Source organism: Eschrichtius robustus, chromosome 5 (genome assembly GCF_028021215.1).
Source record: "Eschrichtius robustus isolate mEscRob2 chromosome 5, mEscRob2.pri, whole genome shotgun sequence".
NCBI lineage: Eukaryota > Metazoa > Chordata > Mammalia > Artiodactyla > Eschrichtiidae > Eschrichtius > Eschrichtius robustus.
Genome location: NC_090828.1, coordinates 16,139,417 through 16,164,585, shown reverse-complemented (window position 1 = coordinate 16,164,585; position 25,169 = coordinate 16,139,417). Strand labels below are relative to the sequence as shown.

General features: G+C 38.7%; 1 protein-coding gene across 3 annotated transcripts in view; it reads right to left on the bottom strand.

Annotated features, from left to right (window-relative positions):
* Nucleotides 1–15,173: 15,173 nt before the first annotated feature.
* PAX3 (paired box 3) overlaps nucleotides 15,174–25,169 on the bottom strand; it is a 91,641-nt gene continuing 81,645 nt past the window's right edge. For 2 of the 3 annotated variants that reach the window (XM_068543764.1, XM_068543765.1), the window contains exons 8-9: nucleotides 15,920–16,166; nucleotides 15,391–15,425 (exon numbers count right to left, since the gene is read on the bottom strand). In XM_068543764.1, the coding sequence (XP_068399865.1) occupies nucleotides 15,391–15,425; nucleotides 15,920–16,166 (282 nt within the window). Of the gene's footprint in view, nucleotides 15,241–15,390; nucleotides 15,426–15,919; nucleotides 16,167–25,169 lie in introns of those variants that run through there. The other variant, XM_068543763.1, reaches the window with a different exon arrangement.

The following is a 25,169-nucleotide window of genomic DNA, read 5'->3' as shown; positions in this document are numbered from 1 at the left end:
TTCTTTCCAAACTATTGGCTACTGTTAAAAGTATACTTTATACATGAACAACTTCACTGTTATGTGAGTTTCAAAATTGTGTTAGAAAGTAAAGATTAATTCAACAGTGCTTGCATCTGAAACTAAACTGCCTTTCTGCTACCATCGTTGTCACCAACGTAGTCTAACAGAAATTAAAAATGTGTATGGATGCTCCTGATTGAAAAAGCTAAGTGGCTTGTTAAATCAAGTACCAATTTTTCTGAGTTGTTAGGATAAACTTTTGTCTTACACGTATATACAGAAGATGAAAAATCTAAAGTATTTTAATTTTTTGTCACAAAACATAATTTCACTGAGCATCATTTTGTCCACAAGATTTATGTGCTATTAATACTGTGAAAGATAGTCTGTTGGGACAGCTTGGCAAGTGCTGCAATGAAATTCTTTAGAGAAATAGTAGGGCCTCTAACTGTGGATAATGGCTCTTTGAACACCCTTTAAAGACCCATTTCCATAGACTGGACCAATTCTTTGAAAGGAATACATAACGAGAAGTCAAATAAAAGGGGTGGGGCAAAATGAGAAGATTAAAAAGAGTAAAAGATTAAAAGAGAGAAAGAATATAAGGAAAATTCAAAAGGAAAAAAAGATCAAAAAGAGGATTAACCATGTTACTTGTTGTTTTTCAGAAATTAAAAAAGTATGGAGGATAAGGAATTTGTTTCCTTTTGGCCCAAGAAAAATGCCAATTATGGTAGCTAAACTGCCCGGATCACATATCAGCATGCTTTGGAAATGTGAGAAATGGATGGGAAATATAAACACGGAGCAATAGCTTACAGTTATGTTATGAATTAAGCCAGAAAAATATCAAGATTTAGTCACTGAATAAGCTGCCAAGGTTAATTTTCCCTGATGAACTTGAGCAAGATCAGAATAGAAGCGATAGCGCTGTAGTTGCATGTTTTGTGCAACAGCCCCACTGCCTTCCAGATTCAAATTCTCCATTTTTTCATTTAAAAAAAACAAAAACCTCAGGCTAAGAGAACATAGTCAACAATAATGAAGTCATGAAATCCCTTTTCATTTCTTGATTTTTATTTGATCAGTGTCCTAGGTTCTGAGTTGAGATCTCTGACATAGTGAAACCAGGTAGCCAACACTGCCATGCAGAATCATTTAACAATGGTCTTTGTATATGACTACCTTTTCGCTCTTTTATTACATCATTTTGATATCAGGAATTAATCCTTTAAGTTCACTTTAAAACATAGAAAGTGTTTCAGGATGTATATATTAGTCAACTCGATAAAATTAATTTGAACATCTTAAAATGCAGTATTTACTTTATCATTGAATATGTGTACGTGTCAGACTATTTAGTTTATTTTAGTCCTGGTGAATTTATAGCACTTTTTTCGTTATGTTTTTTCTGGTTCACATATTTCTTTTGGGTTTGGCTTTTTTGGTGGTTGTTGTTGCCTTTACTTCAGTTAACCTAAAACTAAAGATTTTTTTAACCACAAATTCTTTTAATTGCCAAATATTAATTGCTTGAAAAATACAAAAAAATAAATAACTTAGAAGCTCTAAAAGATAAAGCAGAGACCTAGGAAATCATGAAAAAGAAGCTAGGATGAAGAGAAAAAAATCAAAAACCTGTTCTATTACACTAATGCCAAATGAATTCGAATAAAAATACAGATTTAAATTCTAAACCACATGGTGAATTTATCTAAAAAACTGTTTATTGCATTAGGTACTCTAATGATACGGTTAATATAGTCTTTCTTAAACTCTCAGGGGCGTAAATACCAGCAACACAATTAAATGGGACTTTGAATAGCAGCATCATTATCCCCTCCTCTTTTATGAACTATGTAAAATTTTTCCAAACTCCCCAATGTGTTTAGTTTCATTCAAAGTCCTCTTAAAGGCAGGTAGTAGAGAATACAATCCAGAAAAGGGCATGAATTTTATATTAATTACTCCCTTTGTCAGTGGTCAAAAGGAGCAGACTGCCTGCTTCTGAGGTGGGGGTCACTATAAACAAACAACTTAGGTCAGGAGCTACTTTACCTCCCGCAGTCGCCATCTTGTGTGCACTTTGGGGGGACGGTTGGGGGTGGGAGCCATGAGCGAGCTAAAGCAAGAAGGGCGCTAGGTTGCTGAAGGGCTGGGAAGTTGACTGAAAATGCAATAGCTTACCACAGCAGTCCCACTTCTGGAAATCCATCCTGTAGAAGCAAAAGTGCCAACATGGAAAGAGATACAAATAGAGAGAGAGACAGGGACAGAGATAGAGATATATAAATAAATTTACCCCAGCATATTTACTAGCAGAAAAAATATGAATGTTGGTCCTTCCATCAGAAAACGGTGTAATGAATTAAGACAGATCCACCCTCTGCAGCATTATGTAGCAACACAAAAAAAATAAAGCACAGTAATGTGCAAAAAGCAAAATAAAAACAACTCCATATGTGCAAATATAGGTTTATGTATTTGTATAAGCATAAAGAATAAGCGGAGAGATACTGTTAATTTGGGGAGTTGGAGGGAGATACACAGATTCTTAACTTTTTATATATGTGCCTCATTCTAGTTTGGTTATAAAAAGTATAGAATTTTATATACATGTACTAATAAAGGATCATAAGGAGAAAAAATACATGGGTTTTGCCCCGCATCCATTTTCTTTGGATCCTTTGCCCTAGAATCTGATTTTTTGAACCAACCTTTAGGCCTCTGAAAATGACAAAGAAAATGGGGAGAGGGTGTCTGAGTAGGTAAAGGAAACTGAAGTTGCAGAATATCTGGATGATCAATGTTTCAGCATGAATAAATATAAAGTGCAAAGGTCCTGAGGTAATGGGTGCTTGGAGTGCTAAGAAACAGCAAGGAAGCCAGTGTGGTTAGGGCTGAATAAACAAGAGGATTACAACAAAGGAAGTTGTAAAGTGATCCAGGAGCCAGATTATAAAATAGGTTTGCAATTTTTTTTTTGCTGCAACTCAAAGTAAGAAAAACACTTTTGCATCACAAACCAGCACATGCTTGCATACATGTACACACACAGAGACAAGACAGATCACAAACCACAGTTGAAAAAGATTGATTGAATTTTATTCTAGGTGTGAGAAAACATCACTAGAAGATTTGATCTACGTTTAAAATAATCACTGTGGCTGTTGCATGGAAAACAGACTTGGGTGGGGTGGTAAGAGTGGAAACAAAGATCACATTTGGAGAGTACTGAGGTAGTGGTCTAGGTATTGAGAGAGAGCGATGACTACATTAAATTGTTAGCAACAGAAATATTAAGAGGTGATTGGATGCGAGATATATTTTTAAAGCTACTACAATGTGCTGATAATTTGGATGTGCAGCATGAAAGAAAAAGAAGAGTCCAAATGACTCCCAATTTGGGGGCAGGATCAACTGGGTGATCTTACTGGGTGCAACTGGGTGCAACTTACTGAGATGAGGAGCAGCATGATTGAATCAGACTGTGACAGAAGGGGAATGAGGAGTTCTACTTGGGATACGTTAAGTTTGAAGTGAGAAGGACCATGTGGTTTGCTTTGGCTAATGAAATATGAGCAGAAGTGAAGTGTGTCAGTCTGTTGAATATGTAAACTTGGGGGGCATCCAATCTAGACGGCTAGCTAGTAAACAAAACGAAACAAAAGGAAGACTTTGAGGGCTGGATTTTTCAAACTGTTAATCTTGGCCATGAAATTAATGTAGGGATCAAGACCAGAATTATTTCCATGAACTGGAATAAAATGAAATTAATAGAATAGGACAGGACAGGATAAAACAAGATAGAGCTGAATCGAACCACATAGGATAGGATAGGTTAGGATAGAATAGATCAAAGGACACCACATGTACACTTGGCAAAAAACTGTAGCTATTGTGATGAGCAGTGTAAGAGAGACAGTTTGTAAGAAGAATGTAATGAATGCTTGTATCAGAAAACAGTGTTTTATCTTTTGCTCACCTGCATCTCATTTAACTTTCCAGTAGGTAATGATTTACCATAACAGGATAGTTAACATTGTACCTATTTTCAGTTAGGACATAGGAAGTCAATAGAGAAAATCCTGAGGTCATAACCTAATGCTAGACCTTCCCTCACTGACCCTTTTCTGCCTTGTTCTCTTTCTTTATAGCAGTTTATAAATTATATGAGATACATAATATTAAAAGGACTGAAGGGACCAGTCACGACCACCCCTTCCATGGTTATTTTTGTGTGTACTCAAGGATCTTGATGATGGCGTCATTTTGCGTGTTAATGTCCAAACCTCTATTTGTACTTGTGTGTCTTGGAAATTTAAGGTCTTAAAATTAATAAATTGCAGTTTCCTTTCTGTTCTTAAAAATTCAGGTTTTATACGATAGAATAGAGAAAAAAATGAGAGAATCTCCATGGCATCTATACATTTGAGTGCTTACTAACTGTTACCTACTATTATAGTAAGATTCAGTATGAATAACCCCTTAAATTCAAGTTCAATGACTTGTAACACTCACCCACAAATTTTTATTGAAAGGCCATTAGGTTACAGGAAAATTACCCCATTTATTTCTCATGACAGTGCCGTAAGGGATGCGTTAATATCTCCATTTCATAGCTGAGAAAACCAAGACTTATGAGGCTTGATGAGTTGCCTATTCAGCTAATCAGTGGGATTTAGGATGACAAACCAGATCTTTCCGAAGCCAAGCCAGGTTGTTTCTTATTACACTACACCACAGCAGCTTCATCGAAGTGTGCTGTTGGCATTGCTGTCAAAGGAGGAGATGGGAAACACCCTACCATCAAAAAGGAAGTGGTTAAGTAAAGTATGGTACATACAGCAATGGCCACTAATGCAGGAGAGCTATATGATATATAGAGAAAGGTTTTTTAAAATATATTATGTAGAAATAATCCAACAACCAAGAATAAAAGACAGAATAGTGTTTATTGAATATTCTTATTTGAGTACCAAAAAAGGGATGTATGCATACATCCATATACACACCACATATATTTTCATATGAAGAGAAAATTTGGGGCATGATATACCAGAGCCTGTTAGTAGTGGAGAGGCTGGAGAGAAGGATTGGGAATCTAGCGTAAGAAACGGAATTACTTTTCATCATTTACCAAGTTGTGCTATTAACCCACACAGTCATCACAAGAGCTCTTGTTAGAATAATTCTAGATCTCTTTCTAAGCACAAGGTGGGAATGCATATCCTCCACCTTTTTTGAGGTTAGGCTGTGTGGCTTGCTTTGGTCAATAAAATGTGAGCAGATATAAAATGTGTCTCGTCTGGGCAGAAGTTTTAAGAGCCAGTGTTCAACTCATCTACTCCCTTCTCCTGTCCCAGGCTTGCTGAAAGCATGTGCAAAGATAAAACCTCCATCAGCCAGGGTTCCTGAGTGATCACGATGAGCAGAGCTCATTGGACATGTAGAGAAAGTTAGAAATAAATCTTCACTGTCTTAAGCCACTAAGATTTGAGGCTGTTTGTTATGGCAGTGTTGCCCAGCTTATCCTGGCTGACACAATATCAAAAGAAATGCTGATGTAAAGAAAAACATAAACCTAGTAATTACAATAGAACTTTTTAGTATTTTTAGATGTTTAAGAGGGAAAAAAAAGATGTGTTTTAAAATATAAGTCAGTTCATTCATTAAATTAGGCAAATATTTATTGAGGACCAAATATATCCCAGGCTATTATAGGCGCAGGAGAAGTACCATTAAGTAGGACAGACAAGATCCCTTCTGTCACAATTAACACAAATAAGTGAGCAAGAAAATATCAGGGAACGATGTGCCCTCTGATGAAAATAAACTGCATAATGTTATTGAGAGGGAACGGGTGACTAGTTTGAGAGGTCTGAGAGGCCTCTGGGAAGAAATCACTTCAGCTGATGGTTGCCATTGTGATGATAGTTCTAAAACCACAAGGAAGTTTTCTTTTAAACTTCTTTGTAGTCTCCAGATTTTCTCTATATTTCATTTCAAATCAGAATAACACCATAAAATAAATAAATAACAGTGAATAAAAGGATGGGGTGATAGAGCCCTCAGTTAGAAAACCCAGGAAGTCCAGCCTTCCTTGGGAAAGTGAAGGACCATATTCAGTTACACCTGCAGATGGAACTGATAGAGTCCTAAGTGGATGCAGAAGCCAATGTTGGCACCTCTCTAAGTGGCGGAGGCCACCAATTGAAAATTTATCCCATAAAACATCAATCAAGATAGCAGTAAAAGGGATGAAATGTGTACACACGTAAAAACAATTGAAAACATATTTGCCTAATTATATAGACAAAGATATCAAGATGAGTGCTGAAAGGGGATGAAAACCTAGGAGATGCAGAATCGCTGCTCTGATGGTACCCAACTCCAGGGCTAGTAACATGGCCTCAGGGACAAATGCTACCAATTACAAAAACATTAAAGAGTTAATAAAGCCTGTGAAGTGTTTCCAAAGAAAGGAGGATCTGAAAGAAGGAAGCCACAATTCCGCTTTTATCAGCAATTACTCTTTCATATTTTTGTATCAAGCTAACTTTATTAAATCATTCTGCAAAGGTCAAGTGGGATGTGTCTTTCCTGAACTATTTTCATATTTCATGACACAGACTGAGTAACTGGATAATATACACTGTATTTCCAAAGACTGAAAGACATTTATGCCCAAGTGCTGATTTCCTGTGGTGTGATATTTGTCACTTAGACAATAGGGTTTTATATGATGCTGTGTGTGTGTAGTAACTCAGCCAATTCCTTTTTTGTGCATGAAAATCTTCCAGTTACCAGCTGTCAGAAATACAATTTAACTGCTTATCATTAGAATAATGAATTAATTCCAATTCATCTCTTCAGCAATAGGGCATCATATCCTCAGGTTGCCACTTCTTCTTAAATGAAATAAACTACTTGCAAGGCATAAAATCCATTTAGCTGCTAGGATAAAAATTTATGAAATACCAAAGTTACCTTCCTCAAGATGTCTTCTTTTCCCTAGTATTGGGGAAAAGTTTGAGGCTCTGAAACGTTGATCAGCCCAAAAGAGGACCCCAATATTTAAATCTTTACAATCCTTTTGAAAGTGACAATGAAACAGTGCACTATATTTATATAGTACCTTTTGTCCAAAATTTTTTAAACTTTTCAAAAATACCTTGTCTATCTTTCAGCACCGCTAACAAGTAGACATTGTCTGCTGTGTTATCCTCAGTGCAAAGAGGCTAAGAAAACCAAAATATTACCCGTGGTTATGTTCGGGTTGTGTCTCTTTAGATGAGTTTTTGTTTGTTTGTTTTAATCTTTCTAGTTTTCTATGGTTTCTAATTTTTCTTTAATGGACCTTTAGTATTTTTACAATGAAAACAGAATTTTTAATGTTGTGAAGTAAATACTAACAGACATCACTACCCTTATAATAGACCCCATAGGGCAAGGATTAACATCTTTTCTCTGTCTTACTTTCACCAACCCATTGGCCTCTATGCAGCACACACGTCTTCATTAAGAAGTAGAGTATCAGGGCTTCCCTGGTGGTGCAGTGGTTAAGAATCCACCTGCCAATGCAGGGGACACAGCTTCGAGCCCTGGTCCGGGAAGATCCCACATGCCGCGCAGCAACTAACCCATTACATGCGCCACAGCTACTGAGCCTGTGCTCTAGAGCCCACAAGCCACAGCTACTGAGCCCGTGCACCACAACTACTGAAGCCCGCACGCCTAGAGCCTGTGCTCCACAACAAAAGAAGCCACTGCAATGAGAAGCCCGCGCACCACAACGAAGGGTAGCCCCCGCTCGCGGCAACTAGACAAAGCCAGCACGCGACAATGAAGACCCAACACAGCCAAAAATAAAAAAAAAATTCTTTTTAATTTCAAAAAAAAATAAAAGAAGTAGAGTATCAGGTCGTTTATCTACTCCCAGTGGGGAGGGAAAGAAAAATTACTGTTTCCTGAAGTTCACAATAGGCACCAAACCTGTGTTAAGACACATAAAATTAACTCAGTTAATCTCAACACCCTATGAATTATTACTCACTTAATTTTGAAAATGGCAGCTCAGAGAAACTACTGCCTGGAGAGCATAAGTAAATAATCATAGGAGATTGAACGAGGATCCAAATCCACATCTGAGTGATTCCACAGCCATCCTCTTTCCAGGACGACACACGCAGGTCAAGTCTCATCATGTTACTGCCCAGGATTTCCAGTCCTGTCTCACTCCAACACAACCTTCATGGAGGAAGGTTGACTTTCTGCTTGAAAGTCCTCAGTCACTTCTCCTTGCATAGAGAGTCAAGTCCAAGCTCCTTACTGTGGCCTACAGGGGGCCGGGCATGACCCAGCCCAGACCAGCCTCATCTTATGCCATAGTCCGCCTCTGCAAACCAGATGCAAGGACCTAATTTCAGTACCTCAAACAAGCAAAGCTCTTTCTCAAATCCAGGCCATCACACATTCTATTCCCTCTGTTTAGAAAACTTCTCTGTTCACTTTCCAAGACCCATTTTTTCTCATTCCCTGCCAGACCTTCCCTAAAGACTCAGTCTAGGTAGGTCCCATTAATCTCTCTTTGCATCTCATTCTGTTCCTTTCCAACATTCAGCACTATTTCTAATTATACGTTTGCTTCTTTACTCATGTAGATCTATCTTCCCTACATGAGTTTCCAAAGTCAGGAACCAAGTCTATTCGTTGAACAAAACATCAAAGACACTAAAACAATTTCTGGCTAGCAGAAGATTCTCAAAAAGGTGTTTACCAAATAAATGAATAAAAGGGTTAGAACTCAGTTCTCAATGACCCCCAGTTCACATTCTAATTGTTAGCAAAATATTGAGTATTTGCCTCACTCTCATCTTCAAGAGTGTGCTGGAACACAGTTCTGCCTTCCCTCCCCATCTACACCCTGGATTTCACTGGTTTCAACTGATCCGAGTACGTGACTGCAACAAAACTGAACAAAGTTGGGGCTCTTTCAGCAAAGAAGACATATAGGAATCACCATTTAGGTAGTCAAACACTAGACCACCTCCTGCCCTGGACCATGAGGTTAAAAGCCCCCGGACTTGTGCCTGCAAAAATCTACTCACACTTTCTCCCCCTACAAATACACATTTCTATAAAATCCAAACCAAAAAGAACTAGAAATGGTCCTCTCCAAAAAGTTCCTGATATCCCCAGTAACTGCTCCCCCAGTGCCGTCACACACTGTTAGGAATCGGTGTCGCAGTGAGACATTCCTCTGTGTGTCAGCACAGGGGGTGGGGTGTTGGAGACCACTGCCTCAGACTGACCCTCACTGTACCTCCTTTGCATCTTAGAAACATACCTGTTTCCATGACAAAAGTTGCCTTGATAAATAAGCCATCATCAGTAAGGATTCTTTGGAGCAGAGGTCAGGTTGTTATTTTGTTTGTGACTTCAGTCCCATTATTTTGGGAACTCTCCGTGGTAAGAGAGAATCATTTAAAAACTATGACTATATATGGCAAAGAAAAAAAGAAACTATGAATACATCTGCTCAATAAATTATATTCACATAAAGGAGCTATTTTTTGACTTCTCCATTCATGGTCATTAGAAAAAATTCCTCCGTTATTTCAGTAACTGGGATAGGTTAATGTGCAAGTTTAAAAGCCCAGGAGCACGTTTTACAGTCTGCATATTATGACCAATGTGATTAAATAATAATATTAATAGCTAAAATTTATTGATTGCCCACCTTTAGCCAGGCATATGCAAGATAACATTTAACCCTCAATAGAGTCCAATAAGGAAACCATCACCATTTTTCCTTCTTTACAGTATTTCAAATTAGTTTAGAGAAATTAGATGACTTATCAGGTAGCACAAATTTTTAAACTGCCCATGGAGGATTTAAAACCTAGGTCTAGAGTCCTTAAAATCTATAGCATTAGGCTACACTGCCTTCAGAAAATTACTTTCAGAGCAATACGTCATTCTTAAGGATGTGACGATGCAAAGGCATGGGAAGAGGGTTGTCTCAGAAGAATGTCCCCTACACTTTGTAACCCTGTCAAGTCCAGGAGACTGGGGTCCATTTTCAACGTCTCTCTGGAATCCCTAGGAAGAGATGATGTCCTCTCTTCTCTGGTGTGCAGTGAATCCCACCTCGGTTCTTGCCCCCGGCACCAAACAGCAGCTCTCCAAAATGATCTTTCCAACCATGTATGTCAGGTTGTGTTTCTCCCTCCTTTAAAATCTGAGTCTAGCAGCCTCATAGGTACTTAGGAGGAAACTCTTACAATGGCCTTCAAGGCCCTGCAAGACTCAGCCCCTTCCATCCTCTCCAGTAGCCTTTCCACCATTCACACCTAGCTGGCGATGCTGCAAATCCCCCCAAAAGAATCAATCCAGTCTCCAGCCCACTCAATCCCTTTGCGTGAGCCACGAAGCACAGCTAAAAGAGGTCATCCTGCCCTCTCCTGGGTGCTCAAGGCTGCTCCACATCCTCTCCGTGTCCCAAGACAGATCCCTCACTGCTCCAGTGAGGCCATTTTAAATGCTGGTCTCCTCCCGTTGCGCTCAGCTTCAGAGAAAACAGAGGCAGCAGAGGTGAACTCCTGCAACTTCGTGGCCTCCTCACCCACCTGCCAATATGTCTATGTTCTTCCTTACTTCCCTTACTTAAGTAGAAAATGTTTTAAAAACTGCTCATTTTCCTGGATAAAGCCAGTCCCTCCAAATACATGCTTCATCTTATTCCCTTCCAACTACAATTCACACACCCTTCAGGTTGAGATCCTTCTTCAGAAGAGCATGTTAGGACAGTCTGAGTCGCTCTTCACTCATTTATTTATTCAACAGGCAGGCACTGAGTACTCATTTTGGGTCACACATGGGACTAGATACTTGGGTTACAATGGTCAGCAATACCAAATAGTAGGTCTATGAAAAAGACAGAACTAACTTATATCACCGGCATCTGGCAACAACCCTAAATCGAGTTCTTTATTCCTATCGTCTCACGTATCATCTAACACTGATCCCAAATCCATGAGTGCTTGTCCAGGGCTGAGGCTCGTCTCTAGATCTCTTTGCATAAATACTGCCACTTGTCACTTGTTCTGCTTCTTGATGTTTGACACCAGCTCTCCTTACCCATAAATGATGACACACCAAAACATCATTTACTCAGAATGGTTGAGGCCCTAGTCTTCATCCCCCAAATAGATTTCCTTCTATAGAGATCTCGGTTCTGCTTCCATGTGGCAATTATGTAGTCTGAGGAGGGATTCTTCCATGGCATGTCCACACAGCGGGCATTAACTAATCCATCCCTCCCCCATTTAAGTCTCTTTCTAAACTCACAACCATAAGCCAGTGACCTGGTCCGTTACACTGGTTCCATATGCCAATGCTAATGAAGATCCCTCCTAACATGGAATGGTTCCCCAAGTATCCAAGTGTGTGTGAAAACGCATTTCCAAACTGGGCTAGTTAAAATCCTAAATCAGTAGGTTTATTTCCATCACAGATGTAAAATATACCTATTTCTAGGAAAATTGCTGTCAAGGTATGACTCAGCAGCTGACATTCGTACATCCACTCTTTAATAATTTTAAGCTCTAATTTTCAGTTTTTATGTTTAACATTTTCAAATTAAATTCTATAAGTACACGAACAAAAGGGAAGCCCTTCACACACAATCAGGTTTGAACTCAGTTGAATGCCAAGAGTTCAAAGTCCTGAGGACTGCCTGTTCCAGGGGATAAGAGTAGGGACCCCTACTAGGGTTAGGACTGGGGAAGTCAGATCCCCACTCCCCTGGAGATGGATTAGATACCCAAAAGAAAGTCAGGGGAAAAAACGATCTACAGAGAGTTTCAACATAAGAAATATGAGCAGAGCAACAGATCTCAGAGACAGGTAGAAATAAGAGAAGGGTATAAAGAAGTATATCAAAAAGAGGTATGAGCCACACATGGCAAGTTCTGAGATCAGGAGGGGAGGGAAAGTGATATGTAAGATCAGTTTCTACCCACATCCTGGTAGCATTTCTCTCATGTGTTGAGAGTGAATGATTTTTCTTTTAAATGCCTGTTTTCAACTTGAGTTTGGCATGAGGACAGTTTGACATAATGAAGTGAGTACCGCAGGCAGGATTTGCAGAGGTAAAGTAATGAGTTCCACCATCAGGCTGAACAGAAGTCAAAGCCTGCTTCTGCTATTTCTGACAGGGTGTGACCTTGCCCAAACTAATGAACAATTCTGGACCTCAGTCTGTTTATCTGTAAATTGGGGCTAATAATGTCCAGCTCACAGGATTTTGTGAAGATTAAGCAAGATAACAAGAGTAAAAATTCAGTTAAGGATTAACTTCCTTTCCTCTTCTTATTTTTGGAATAGATAATTGTCAGAAAAGGGGCAACATATTTGACTAGAAGGATGAGTGTATTGCTAAAAAGACCTTAAGGCATTTAAAGAATTTGGACATTTTTATCTACTGCACTTCGAGTCCTTGGAGTTTTTAAAAGATGAGCTCAGGTGCTTTAGATCAGTGCTGAACAATAGAACTTTCCATGATGGTGGGAATGTTGTTTATCACTGCCCAATATGGTAGCTTCTGGCCACATGTGACCCTTGCACACTGGGGATGTGGCTAGTGCAACTAGGATCTGACTTTTAAATTTTATTTACTTTCAATAACTTATTTAAGTAGCCATACATGACTAGTTGCTACAAATTAGACGGAACTCCTTTATTATGAGGTTCTCCCATACCAGTCTGGGAAAGCAGAGAGAGTTTAAGTTCATAGGCTCTAAAATTGGACCTCCTGGGTTCAAATCCCAGCTCCGCCGCTGGGTGATCTCACGTAAAAGAAGTATGCTAATGACATCACCTGCCTCATATAAGATGTTGGGAGGAATAAACAAGGTAATACAAGTAAGACCATCAAAGAGTATCATGACCATTTCCCCAATAAAGTGTCCTCATGCTTTACTGTAGCCATGTATTTGCTTCTCTGTCTTACCCACTACATTATAATCACCGCTGTAACACCAGGGCCAAGCACCATGCCTGGCACATTTAGACTCTCATTAAGTAAGTGTTGAAGGAACAGAGGGAGGGAAAAGAAGAGGAAAGGGAGGAGAGAGGATGGAAGAAAAGGAGGAAGGGAGAGGCAGAAGAAGAATGAATAAAATAGGCAGTAATGCCTTTTCATGAAGTGTAAAGAAAGCTTCTAAAACAAAATAAATAACAAAATATGAGAGCTTTCAATAAAAACCTCAGTGGATATGACTGTTTGCGCTGAAGATGGAATTAAGTACTCTGAGGGAAAACACGCTTCCAAGTGACAATGAAGAGAGCTGATAGCTCTGAGAGAACCAGGGAGAGAGGAACGTGGGCTTGAGGGGCTTTTCTAGATTCCACATCTATGAAAACACAAACTTCAATCCTTAAATGTATGTTCAACCAAGCTTCTTCATGAGAACACAAGTGTGGGTTGTGTAACCTTATTCATCCATGTGATAGTCTAATCTAAAAAGCCAAAAAAAATTAATTTTAAAAATATGTATATATAGTTGTGAGGCAAATTTTGTTATGAGTTATGCAGATGAACAAGGTGAACATGAGGTTGATTTGGTCATTGGAACATCCTGATAATTGGCGGATGAATTTTGAGATTGCCTTTCCTTCTTATTCCAGAATAACTTTTTGTGATAATGATAAAGTATATACCAATATTTGATGTAGAATTATTTCTAGGTAAAGAAATAAAAGAAATTTAATATTTAAAAAAATAAGTTAAAAATAAAAGGCATTAGATTAGAAGTGAAGTATATATGCTTTGTTGGTTCCCCATTTCCAAGTTTTTATTAATACTGCATTCACCAGTTCCCCCAAAAAAGCAGTGTTGGGCAAGTTTTCATAACTGTTTATTCATTATAAATAGTAAATATTTACTGCACTTTTTACAGGAAAGACATTTTTACAACACACTGTTGTTGGCTGAGGCTGCAACACGAAGATAGCGCTTCTCTTGATCCATCACCCCCTAAGACCAACGCAGGAACTAAACTCAGTACTATGTCTAGTCTCACTAACTCACTACGTCATAGTTCTTAACTCTAAAAGGAATGTATTTGTGCCTACCTCGTTCATGGTTCCAAGAATAGAAAGAAATAAATAACACTGCATTCCCCCTTCCTGTTCCTCTTAACATCTCAAAAAACAAATTTATTGACATTCTAAAATGTCACCACACAAACGTATGTAAACCTCAGTTCCTATCATCTTTCAATTTCAGGTATTATTGTATAATTTAAAAGTACATGACAGCCACATGGACATTTCTGGTGTTGCCCTGCCTTTCATAGAAAAGAGAAGAATGTAAACGAAGTCATTTTAAAAGCATTATTCTCAAACATGGTCTCTAATCAAAAGGAGCAAGCCGGGTATTGGTTGTCCAGCAAATGGCAAACATCACTGCATTCTACCACAATGAATCATGGGCTGCGAAAATAAAGCACCTGCAAAAATATAGTTCTGATTCTGTTTCTATGGCCCTGGCCATTGCCAAAGCATCCATGAGGTACACAGTATTGCACACTGATAAGCAGCTGTGGGAATGCACATCACTTCTCCACCATGCCCTCCCCCTGCCCAGGTTGGCTTCCAAATGAAACTAAATTGGGCAAATGTCACACACCTCTCCCACACTGAGAAAGAAAACAAGCTTTTCTTCTGATTCCCCATATCCTGTTAGCAAGACGTGTCCATCCAGGACATGTACTGACAACTGAGTTACAGATGAGGAAAAGATAACAAATAATTTATTTGGGAGGTCCTTTACGTCTAGTCTAACTTCCTAAAAATGGTGGCATTTATTTTTATACCCATTTCCAGTGTGTGAAAGTCAAGGATTCCTCCGTTCCCACTTCATGGAGTGAGCAGTTTTAAGGTTGTAGAAGTGTCAGCATTGGACATCAAACTTGTTATACTCTATTCTCCGACTATATTTTCAGAACATTCTGCTTGCCCAAACCAGTCAAGATAAATCACACACACACACACACACACACACAAATGGAATGTTTTAGCTCCTTCATCATCAGCACTAGAGAGTTGGGATATTTGATATGTAGCCATGTTAAATCATTGCCTTAAAATGTTGCATTTGTCTTTTATTGTTCCGGATCTTCCTTTTCTCCACTGCTTTTGTCCAACACGTTCAAAAGAATTTGAAACCAACTACTGGAGAAAGAAAATCAATCATTCTTCTTTGTCTCCTGTCGAGACTGCCCCCCAAGAGGGTGATTTATTTTTTCTGAGAAGATTCTTCACGTCTAGGCTGTGGAGACCGGAAACAGGGCCAGTTTAAGCTCCAAGTGGACAGTTCACTTATGCAATATCTGGCTTGAGATAATGAAAGGCACCTGTAAGGAAACACACGCAGCTTTTCAGGTCAGGCTGGGACAATACACAGCAAGGGGCAAAATCAGCTACAGGCTGACAATGTCATATTTAATACCGAGGTATCAAAGGATCGAGACGAATATTTTTATTCCTAAGACAAGTTTGACAGAACTCTGTGTCCTTGGGATTATACCCCATATGATCCTTGAGCTGACCTCATTAAGAACATGTGTTTCTAATGCCAGAGGTTATTTCATTTTGGCCAACCCTTGTGTTTTACCTAGTGGCAATCAGCTTTCACGTCTCAGCAATTAATAACCGCAAGATGTTGTTGACATTGGTTAAGAAAATAATTATACTGGGAAGCCCTTGCTGAAACAACCAGCTGGCTTTGCCACAAAATTGATACCAGGATGGAAGGCTTAATCATGCTGGCAGCTCCGCTTTCTCAAGGAAGAGTTAAAGTGTTTCACCCTTCCAGGAGTAATTACTCCCTAGAAAGTCCAAGGCTTACTTTGTCCATACTGCCCATATTGGTAGCCTGTGACAGGGTCCATACTGTAGCCCGTGGTGCTATAGGTGGGTGGGCAATAAGACTGAGAGGTTGGCAGACTGTCCAAGCTCTTCATATGGTCTAGTCTCTGACTGCAGCTGGCCGACACCGTCGTGGTAGGTTCCAGGCCCCCAGTGAGAGGCGAGAGCGCATAGTCGGTCTGGGGCTGATGGGGTACCCCACCGTGGTTGGTCAGGAGTCCCATTACCTAAAATAAACAGGCAGATTAGGAAGAAGTGAGAATGCAGGGAGGACCAGACCCTAGCCTGTAGCTGAAAGGATAACTGCAAAAGGCCAAGTTTTACTTCTTTGGAAATCTACTGTTGAAGAGCTGTCCCGAAGACGGTGACCTCCATTCAAAGTGGCAGAGATATTACATCATGCCCAGTGATAACATCTGACTGCAGTTTCAGAAAGAAGGAGAGGGCGGAAAGGGGAAGGAGGGTGGGGGAAGAAGGGAAAAGAAAAAGAAGAAAGGAGAGAGGGTGGGAGAGAGAGGACACCGTGCCCCTAGTGATAAAATCATACTGGAAATTCAAAGAAGGAGGGACACAGGGACAGAAGGTTGGAAGGAGGAAGAAATTATATCTGTTCATATTGAATAATGTTTAACCATGTATTACAACTGGGAGTTTCACATGTCATTTTAAACAGGCATTTGCTTATTTTTTTTTTAAGTTGAATCCAAATCAAATTCTTTTTGTGTATTTTGAGATCTCTGTGTCTTTTTTCATAGAGTTCCCTCTCACAAAAACTCCACTCCCCATCTTGGCCATCCTTCAGTAATTAGAAATTAGTACATCCTCCCTGATATTCCCTTGCGTTTTCCTCATCCCTCTTACTGTGTAATTAGTACTTGGTCACCTACTTTGAATTATGAGAGCTCTGAGGGGAGTAATCTACCGATTTTCATATCATCAGCACCTAACAGAGTGCTGGCACATATTAGGTACTGAATGAATGAATGAATGAATGAATGGTAAATGATTCTCCAAATAACTGCCCCCATTACCTAAGCCTTTCATTTCTTCTCTAAACTAACATTTTCATAAGAAGTGTTAAAAAAAAAAAGCCTGAAATGCAAACATGTTATAAAAAGTCTGCTCGGTTTTTTAAATAACCCTGGAGAGCAAGCGAACTTTTAAAAAAACAAAACTGTGATAACAGAACAACTTTCCGATTAGCACGGTGACAAGTTTCACAAACACAGGCTCGCTGACCCTTACAACACCTTGTGATGGAAGCAAGTAGATAATTAATTTTGCAGCTGGAAAACTGCCACCCAAGAGAGGAAGTGATTTTTCTCAACTTCATACAAGTCAGCGGCAGGACTCAAAAAGCAATCGCAGAAGAAATCGACTGCTGAGTGAAGAGCTTCCAGAAAATATCACCTGCTTACAAAGTATTTCAGTGCGGGGACCCACCACTGCACAATATTTCCATCCTAGTTCTGTTGTATTTTAAGACGTTTGAAGCATATGGAGATTAAAGTGTACAAATAAGAGCAAGATGAGAGGGCAGTAATGAAACTCAACCCTGATTGTAGGTCTTGGGTTATCCACCAAGGTAATTCAGGCCACAGAATCCTGGATGGAGGGGTACCAGCAAGGCAGGAGGGAGGGATGAATCTCACATTCCAGAAAGCTTCCTAAATTAGATTCCAAAACCAGTGAGGCCACAATCCCCTTTGGGAAGGGTTTGCATAATCCTCATAGCTAAACAAAATCTTCTTGAAATAAAGCTTTAAACTGATCCATCTTCAATTAGCCCCAAAAGACCCAAAAAAAAGAAAAAGAGAAAACAAAAGAAAATCTGTTCACCACCTTCTATGGATTACCCTTTCTTCCTCCATTTCAACAAGCCATGATTCTCCTCACCATCCCACCCCGGCAAGTCTCTATTCTTCATTTCCTTGTCTCCCTTTCACTTGAGTTCTTCTATGCGTGAGCAGATGGGAAGGTGGGCTGGTGTGGGGAAAGCAACACAGTTTTACCCAAATTTTTAAAGACATTCCAAGGGATCAAAATTTTGAGCTTGAGATTTTTCAAAATCTCTAAAAATTACTTATATTCCAAAAAAAAAAAAATCGTATGTTTCAGAGCATAGTTTTGTTTTATTGGGGATTAGGGGAAAGTGAGAGTCACAGAGTAAAGTAAGAATAGGAGTCACAGCTAAAGGAGGATGAAAAGTCACCAGAACATGGGGCTCTCATACACTGCTGATTACAGTAAGTTAATTACTTCATTTTCTCATTTAAAAAACCTGAACATAGCCCCAAATGCATTTATTTCCTGAATGTTCTTCCATCTATATATTTTTTTTCTTTTTTGCCTTTCTTTGAGTTCACGTAGACGATTTTGCAGTATATACTTGGAAAATTCATAAATGTCAATTGATATACTAATTTATTAAATATTTTCTTTCAGCCCAAATTACGAACGTCTATTAGAAAAGAAGTCTTTAAAGTAGAGGTTGCTCAGGGCCAAACACACTCCTTTCCAATCAGGAGTACCTCTCTGTGTACTGGTCTAATGGGCAAGAATGGACAAGGAAAATTAAAATATTAAAAATGTGATATTTTTAATAAAAGGGGGATTATGGCACAGGGCACAAATATTTTACTGTGTAAATAATCTGTGCTAAGTTTTTTTTAAAAAGCACTTAGAAAAAGCAACTTTGTAACTGTATAGATTCAAAGAAAAATATCCAGTGGTACTGGATAAAAAGGAAATATATTCTTAACAGTGTCCTTCATGAAGATACTTACTTGAAATTCTGTTAATGGTATACCTCTTTAAGGAAGAAATGGAATACTCTATACACAGTCACAGTTGAAGAGTAATAGAAGAATTTTATTCAAAACATGCACACTCTCCCATGAGCTATATGTACATTTTTGTGATAAACTTTTTTTAATCCTCTGCCATATATTTCCTGTTTGCATAACTTTGAAGGCCGCAATAATTCTGTCCATGGGAGGAAAAAAACATGAAGATCCTAAAAGAGAAGAAATGAGTCCTTCCTATAAGCAAAATTCAGCTTATGATGTTCACGTAGCAACTTTTTGCAGTTGTTGAACTAGAAAATACCTTAGGACAGGAAGACCTTGAAATATATTTGTTGGAGGATGGAGAACATACAGTACCATCTGCCAAGGCTATATTCTAGGGCAAGAGAAAGATAGCGCCTTAAAGGTGCCAGGGCACAGTGTCCTAAAGACATCCCAGCTCATGATCCAATCAGGAGGGATGGCAGCTGTGTGAATGGAATAAGAGGGATGCTTGATGGATCTTCCTTTCACTATTATGACTGTCACACACCGGAAGCTAGTGACAGCTCCTGCTTTAGCAATTGCCCTTAGCTCAGCAGCCCAATACTTGCGGAAGCTAATGTGAGGAAATAAAGAGGACCAGAGACCCGTTATCTTGCTTAGAGACAGATATTCTCCCACGAGTTTTTCTTTCCACTGTGATGGTCACACATTGTAATCATGACTTCTTTCTCAAGAATTGGATGAGGATGGGAAAAGAGGCACTAATACTTCCCTACATTTGCTCTGAAATGGAAATTAATGAATAATGACAACTAACGCAACTTATTTCAATATTTCACACGGAGAAAACTTGAGAAATGTACATCGTTGTCACGGCTTCTTATTTAAAAATTAAAAAGGAAATATGTGTTGGAAAAGAAAAATAACTGTATCAATACAAAATGCATTACTTTCCCCTAACATAATTTAAAACCTCAAATCTCTATGGAAGGGTCCCATTACATTTTTATGTACATTTCTTTAAAAGCAATTTTGCTATTTAATGTGGTTCAAGGGAAGCTATGGAAATTTCTTTCTGCTGCACAAAGTTGGTAAACAGACTTCTTAGAACTCCCCCAATATGGTCATGGAATGTCTTCCAGTCATATTTTCTTTTTAAGAATATTGTCAGGATCTCTTTCATATAAGCTTTTCCTACAGCAATTTGTAATTCAAAGCCTAAAATAAAATCTCCATTGGTTGCAAAGTGGGGGATTTTTCCTCATAAGCCATTAATAAGCTATTTCTATTACAGGGCTGGCATTTTTGCCTGATTTTATTTTATTTTTTAATTTGAGGTAGGAGAAACACAATTGCCTGGTTTTCACAAACAATTTCACAGGAAAAGAAATAGACTCAGGGCTAATCAGTTCTGTCTACTGAACATCAATCACATTCTTATTAAATGTCAGATGAGTCCAGGAACTGCAATGAACAGGAAAAGTTTTCCTTTTATAAAGATCTCTGTTCTGTCTCCTTGGGAAGGGAGGTGGGAGGAGGATTTTTTTTTTTTTTTTTTTTTTAACTTTTAGTTGAGTACAACTCTTAGGTGAGGCATCTGGAAAAAAGTCTATTAAGCATATCAGTAAACTGTTACCTCCAAAACATTTCCCAGACACCGTTTCTAAATTGTTCTATGGATAACCTTTAAAAACAAATTCACGCCTTACAATCGTGAAGTGGGACTTCTGCTGGTTCCTCAGTCATTCCCTTTATTAGAGACTTTGTTGAAGATCTTTTTAAGCTCATTCTCACGTTTCAGAATTCCAAATAAGTTGTTTATATCTTGATTGGAAGATTATATGGTTCAGGAGAAACTAACTCTTTACAATTGCTTCATGCCATATTTCTCTTGAATTAATTTTCCTATTGTAAGATTAAATATAAAAGATAAAACACTATGAGTCAAGTTAAGATTTACATTTAAAACAATGTGTCTGGAAAATATCCATCTTGGCTTAAGTGTTATGATTTTGCCATCAGTTGAAAGTGCTCAGAGCTTATCAGATATCTAAAATGATTTAGCAAATTATGGTGTACGTCTAGGCTCTTCTTTTTTTCCTTAGCAGGAATCCTGGTTCATGTCTTTATTTTCTTTTTTGCTCTTAAGTAATCAGATGCTTTTCTGATTTAACATTTAATAATACACATTTAGTTGCATTTTAGAAACCCATTGTGAATTACAGCTTTGTATGACATAAAGGGGTTTTTTTATAGCTTCTACACTTTTCTCAAAAGTCTAATGATTATAAACTTTTAAAATTTGGATATAATTTATTTACACAACCAAACAAAAAATTCAAATGTTTATGCAAGTGTTTTTTTCCGATACGGGTACTACTGGAGTTATGTTATGCTTAGATATCAGCGACTGTATCTTTGAGGCTGTAACTAACCCTAAACTTGAACAGCAGAAATTTTCCTGAAAATGTTGTCTTCAGATTCAAACGCCTTAGGAATTATCCTGCAGTTGATTAGCATCTAAATAATTAGATTTTTTGGCCCGGTCTGTTTGAAAGCTGTAAGAGGGAAGTTGCCTGAAGGCAGAAGTTTCTAGCAAGGTAAGGATGGTGACCTTCTCACCCACCCAGAGTTACGGGAAGGGCATGGCTGACCTTTACCTAACCAGATAGAAAACCAGTGCATGTAAAATGTCCAGCTAAATACACACTTATTTTTTATTTTAATCCTTAGCTAACATTTTAAAGTAGCTACGTTTCGCACATGATGAAAAAGTATGTGTGTCAGACAAGTGTGGTTCATATGGTGCATATATTTCCAAGTTTTATTTGTAAAGAGCACAGTGAGTACCTTCTCAGTTAAACTCTAAGTGTTATATGTGCTTTAGTCTCCAGCTCTGTGACAAGTTACAGAATGACTTTTACTTTATTGATTCTTTAGAATACCTATTTCTCAATAGACCTAAGCTGTCAAATGGATAGCAATATTCTTTAGAGACTGATGACTAAAATATAAATCTAGGCAAAAAAATTAGCATAGAAGTGGCTTGCAAGAGACATATATACATATACACATACATACAGAGTTTACTTCTAGACAGTGATGAACAATCATATCGTGTCCATCTATTATCAGTAAAATAAAGCCCATTAAGAAAAAGCTCATTTCACCTAAATGAAAAAGCATGGTTAATACAGTTGGTATTTGACTATGTGAGACCCACCATGGGCTGTAATAAAATTCTCATATGTTTTAATTCATTTACGCATGCCTGCATTTAATATGCTTTGTGACCATGTCTACAATTAATATGATTTATGAGAAAAGAACATGTGTGATATTGGGGGGGTAGGGTGTAGCATACATATTTTTTCTTCTATGAATGAAAAATCTAGCAAAACAGCTCAGGGAAAATTGTTGGCTGTTAGCATATTAAGATGGACTGACAGAGCCCTGAGTAAACTTGGGGGAGTTAATGATATCCTCTTATCTGACCCTGACACATTTGCAGCATGTAATTTACAGAAGCTCTGTCCAGGGAATCTTGACAAATGCTCCTAACGATGTCAGGGCAATGTTCCATTCTAATGTAAAACAGATGTGGGTCAGATACCCTCATTCAACACTTAACACAGAGAGTCTCAAACTCTTTCTGAGAGGAATGACATTACCTGCTGTTAACTCTTCTCATTTCAGGAAACAACAGCAGCCCTCTAAAGAGTAACCACTCAAACCTATCACCATTTCAAAAACATGACTGTAGAAAATTAAGCATATATCTTGGTTTAATTTCATGACTACTTCTGGACACATTTGCTAAATATTAATTGACCTCTTGAGACCTAGGATTCCAAATATAGAAAGGGAAAAGCTCTAGGCTTGGGCATCCCACAGTACTTCAGTGAGATGGTGTTTAAAACTTTCTCTCTAATTGCCCATAAGCTAAGCCTGCGTTCAAGAAAATGCAGGGCTGATTCACCCTAATAACCATTCGTAAATGCACACCTTGCTGAATCTTAACTGCCCAGTTCTGTCTGAGATTCACGCAGAACTTTACAATAACCTAGGTGTCCACGTTACCTTTTAGAAAGAAGGACCTCCACACTGCCCCTCTGAAGCATAGGGGTGCTGGGCTACACTGTATCTTCATTCCCCCAAAACTTCCCCTTCCACCCAATACTACAACCGTGTGGAGGGCAGACGTTCCAGGCTACTGAGGGAGAAAAAATTTGCCCGGCTCCACAGCGGAATTTCTTCTTTCTTCCAGATCATGTGTGATGCAGGCAAATATTTCTGTGGCTGCCCAAAGTCCGTGTCATAAGACTCCATCTACTAAACGCCTGAAGATTACAGAAGAGAAACTTCCCTACACTTCTCTTCATGTGAAGGAAGATAAGTCCTCAGGACAGAGAAAAGAGCCCCAACTGAAAGATCAAGTGATACTGATTTAACGAGTAGATATCAGGAAAATTGTTTCTATTAACTATGGGAAAGCAGTGCACAGCCTTGCAAAAGTCTGAGAATGAACTTACCCTTCAGGAAGTGCTTTCTGCCCTGTTTCACAGGTTTTGTGTTAAGGCAGAATAAGCTTTCACTTAAGATGCATGGAAATTTGTAACAACTCTATACATATGGGACAACATCTGAGAATACAGCCTTCTAAGAACCAGAAGCTACTATTCCAGTAAGCTAAAGTCCTACCTACTTTAATTCCCCCACCTTCCCGACTCCAGGGACACTGGACCAATAAAGATGTTGCAGTGCTTTTCCACGTGAAAACTTACTTGTGTTCTTGATCATAAATTGGGCAGTGGCTATGTCTCCTATTCCCAGGCAACTTGAAGTAGCTGGCAACATCCAGGGCCCACAGTGAGGCCATGTACATAGTTCTTTGACCTACAGAAATTAAATCTGCTCCTACAGATCTTGACAAAATAGAGTCTTTGTAATTTAGTGATAAAAGGAATACTCCCCAATCAATTAAATCAAAATTACTTAGATTGCCCCTTACTTTCTGAAACCTTGCTATTGCACCTGTTGTTTTAGCTACCTTTCTCTTTTGCTGGTGAGAGAGAAGTATAGCGTTCATCAGATTCTCCTGCCTTTGAGGTATCTAGTATCATCAAAGCTAGACTCTAGATTTTTTAAAAATGAGTTCATGTCAATATTATATTTCAAGGGACTTCCCTCGTGGTACACTGATTAAGAATCTGCCTGCCAATGCAGGGGACATGGGTTCCAGCCCTAGTCCGGGAAGATCCCACATGCCGTGGAGCAACTAAGCCCATGCACCACAACTACTGAAGCCTGTGCACCACACTACTGAAGCCTGTGCGCCTAGAGCCCATGCTCTGCAACAAGAGAAGCCACTGGAGTGAGAAGCCCACGCACCGCAACGAAGAGTAGCCCCCGCTCACCACAACTAGAGAAAGCCTGCATGCAGCAACGAAGACCCAATGCAGCCAAAAATAAATAAATAAATAAATAAATAAATAAATAATTTTTTAAAAATTACATTTCAATAAATCAAAACAAGAATAAGAATAGGAAACAATAGGACAACCCTGTCCCCTCCCTACTCTTAGCCCCATGGAATGAAGGACAGTTGCCTCTTCTTTTCATTGTAGTGGGTTCTCATGTTATTGTGATCTGAATTACTCAAACAAAACCAATTTTTGTACATTGTATTTCTGGGGAGCATATTATCCCGGGAGCATTACAATGACTGCATTCTGAATGGACACGAATATGTGTCCTTAGGTCTTTAAAATGTCTGAGTAGAATACCTTAAAATACTCCAGTGCACCAAGAAACTGCTTTTCCTTTGATGGTATTCAGCTTCCACATTTGCCTTATTCATCAGGGACAAAGAAAAGTATGCTTTTTTGTCAGGGGCCTGCGTGATATTTTTCAGCAAACAACAATGAGAGCTCTGTCGCAACAAGCAGTTTTATCACTTTATCGAAATGCATTTAGTCCTTTTAAGTGCTGTGCTTCTCAGCGTAGCTCTATAGGGTGATTCTTTTTCAATATCTCCCAAGTTTAACAGGAGGATGAAACAGAAGCTGAGATAGTTTAAACAACTTGCCTGAAGACACACAGCTAGTGAGTGGCTGTTAAGTGCTGGAATCTAGTGCTTTTGACTTTGGGGCTCCTGCTTAGATCAATGAGTTACACTCACACGGCCGTCAGTTCACTAAACACGAATTCTCTCTCTTTTTACTCCCTTTTTCTGCCTATCTAAACATTAATGAGCAGTTTATAGCTTTTTCTTTAAAATTACGCTTTTTTCTGCTAAGGTCGCTTGCAGAGGGTGACAGTGTATTGAAGCAGGAGATAACATCAGACATTAAATGGAAGAAACATTCACTAGTGAAAAAAAATTAAAGAACAATTCTAGAAATGGACAAATCATGAGTTGGGTTTCTACCCATTTTT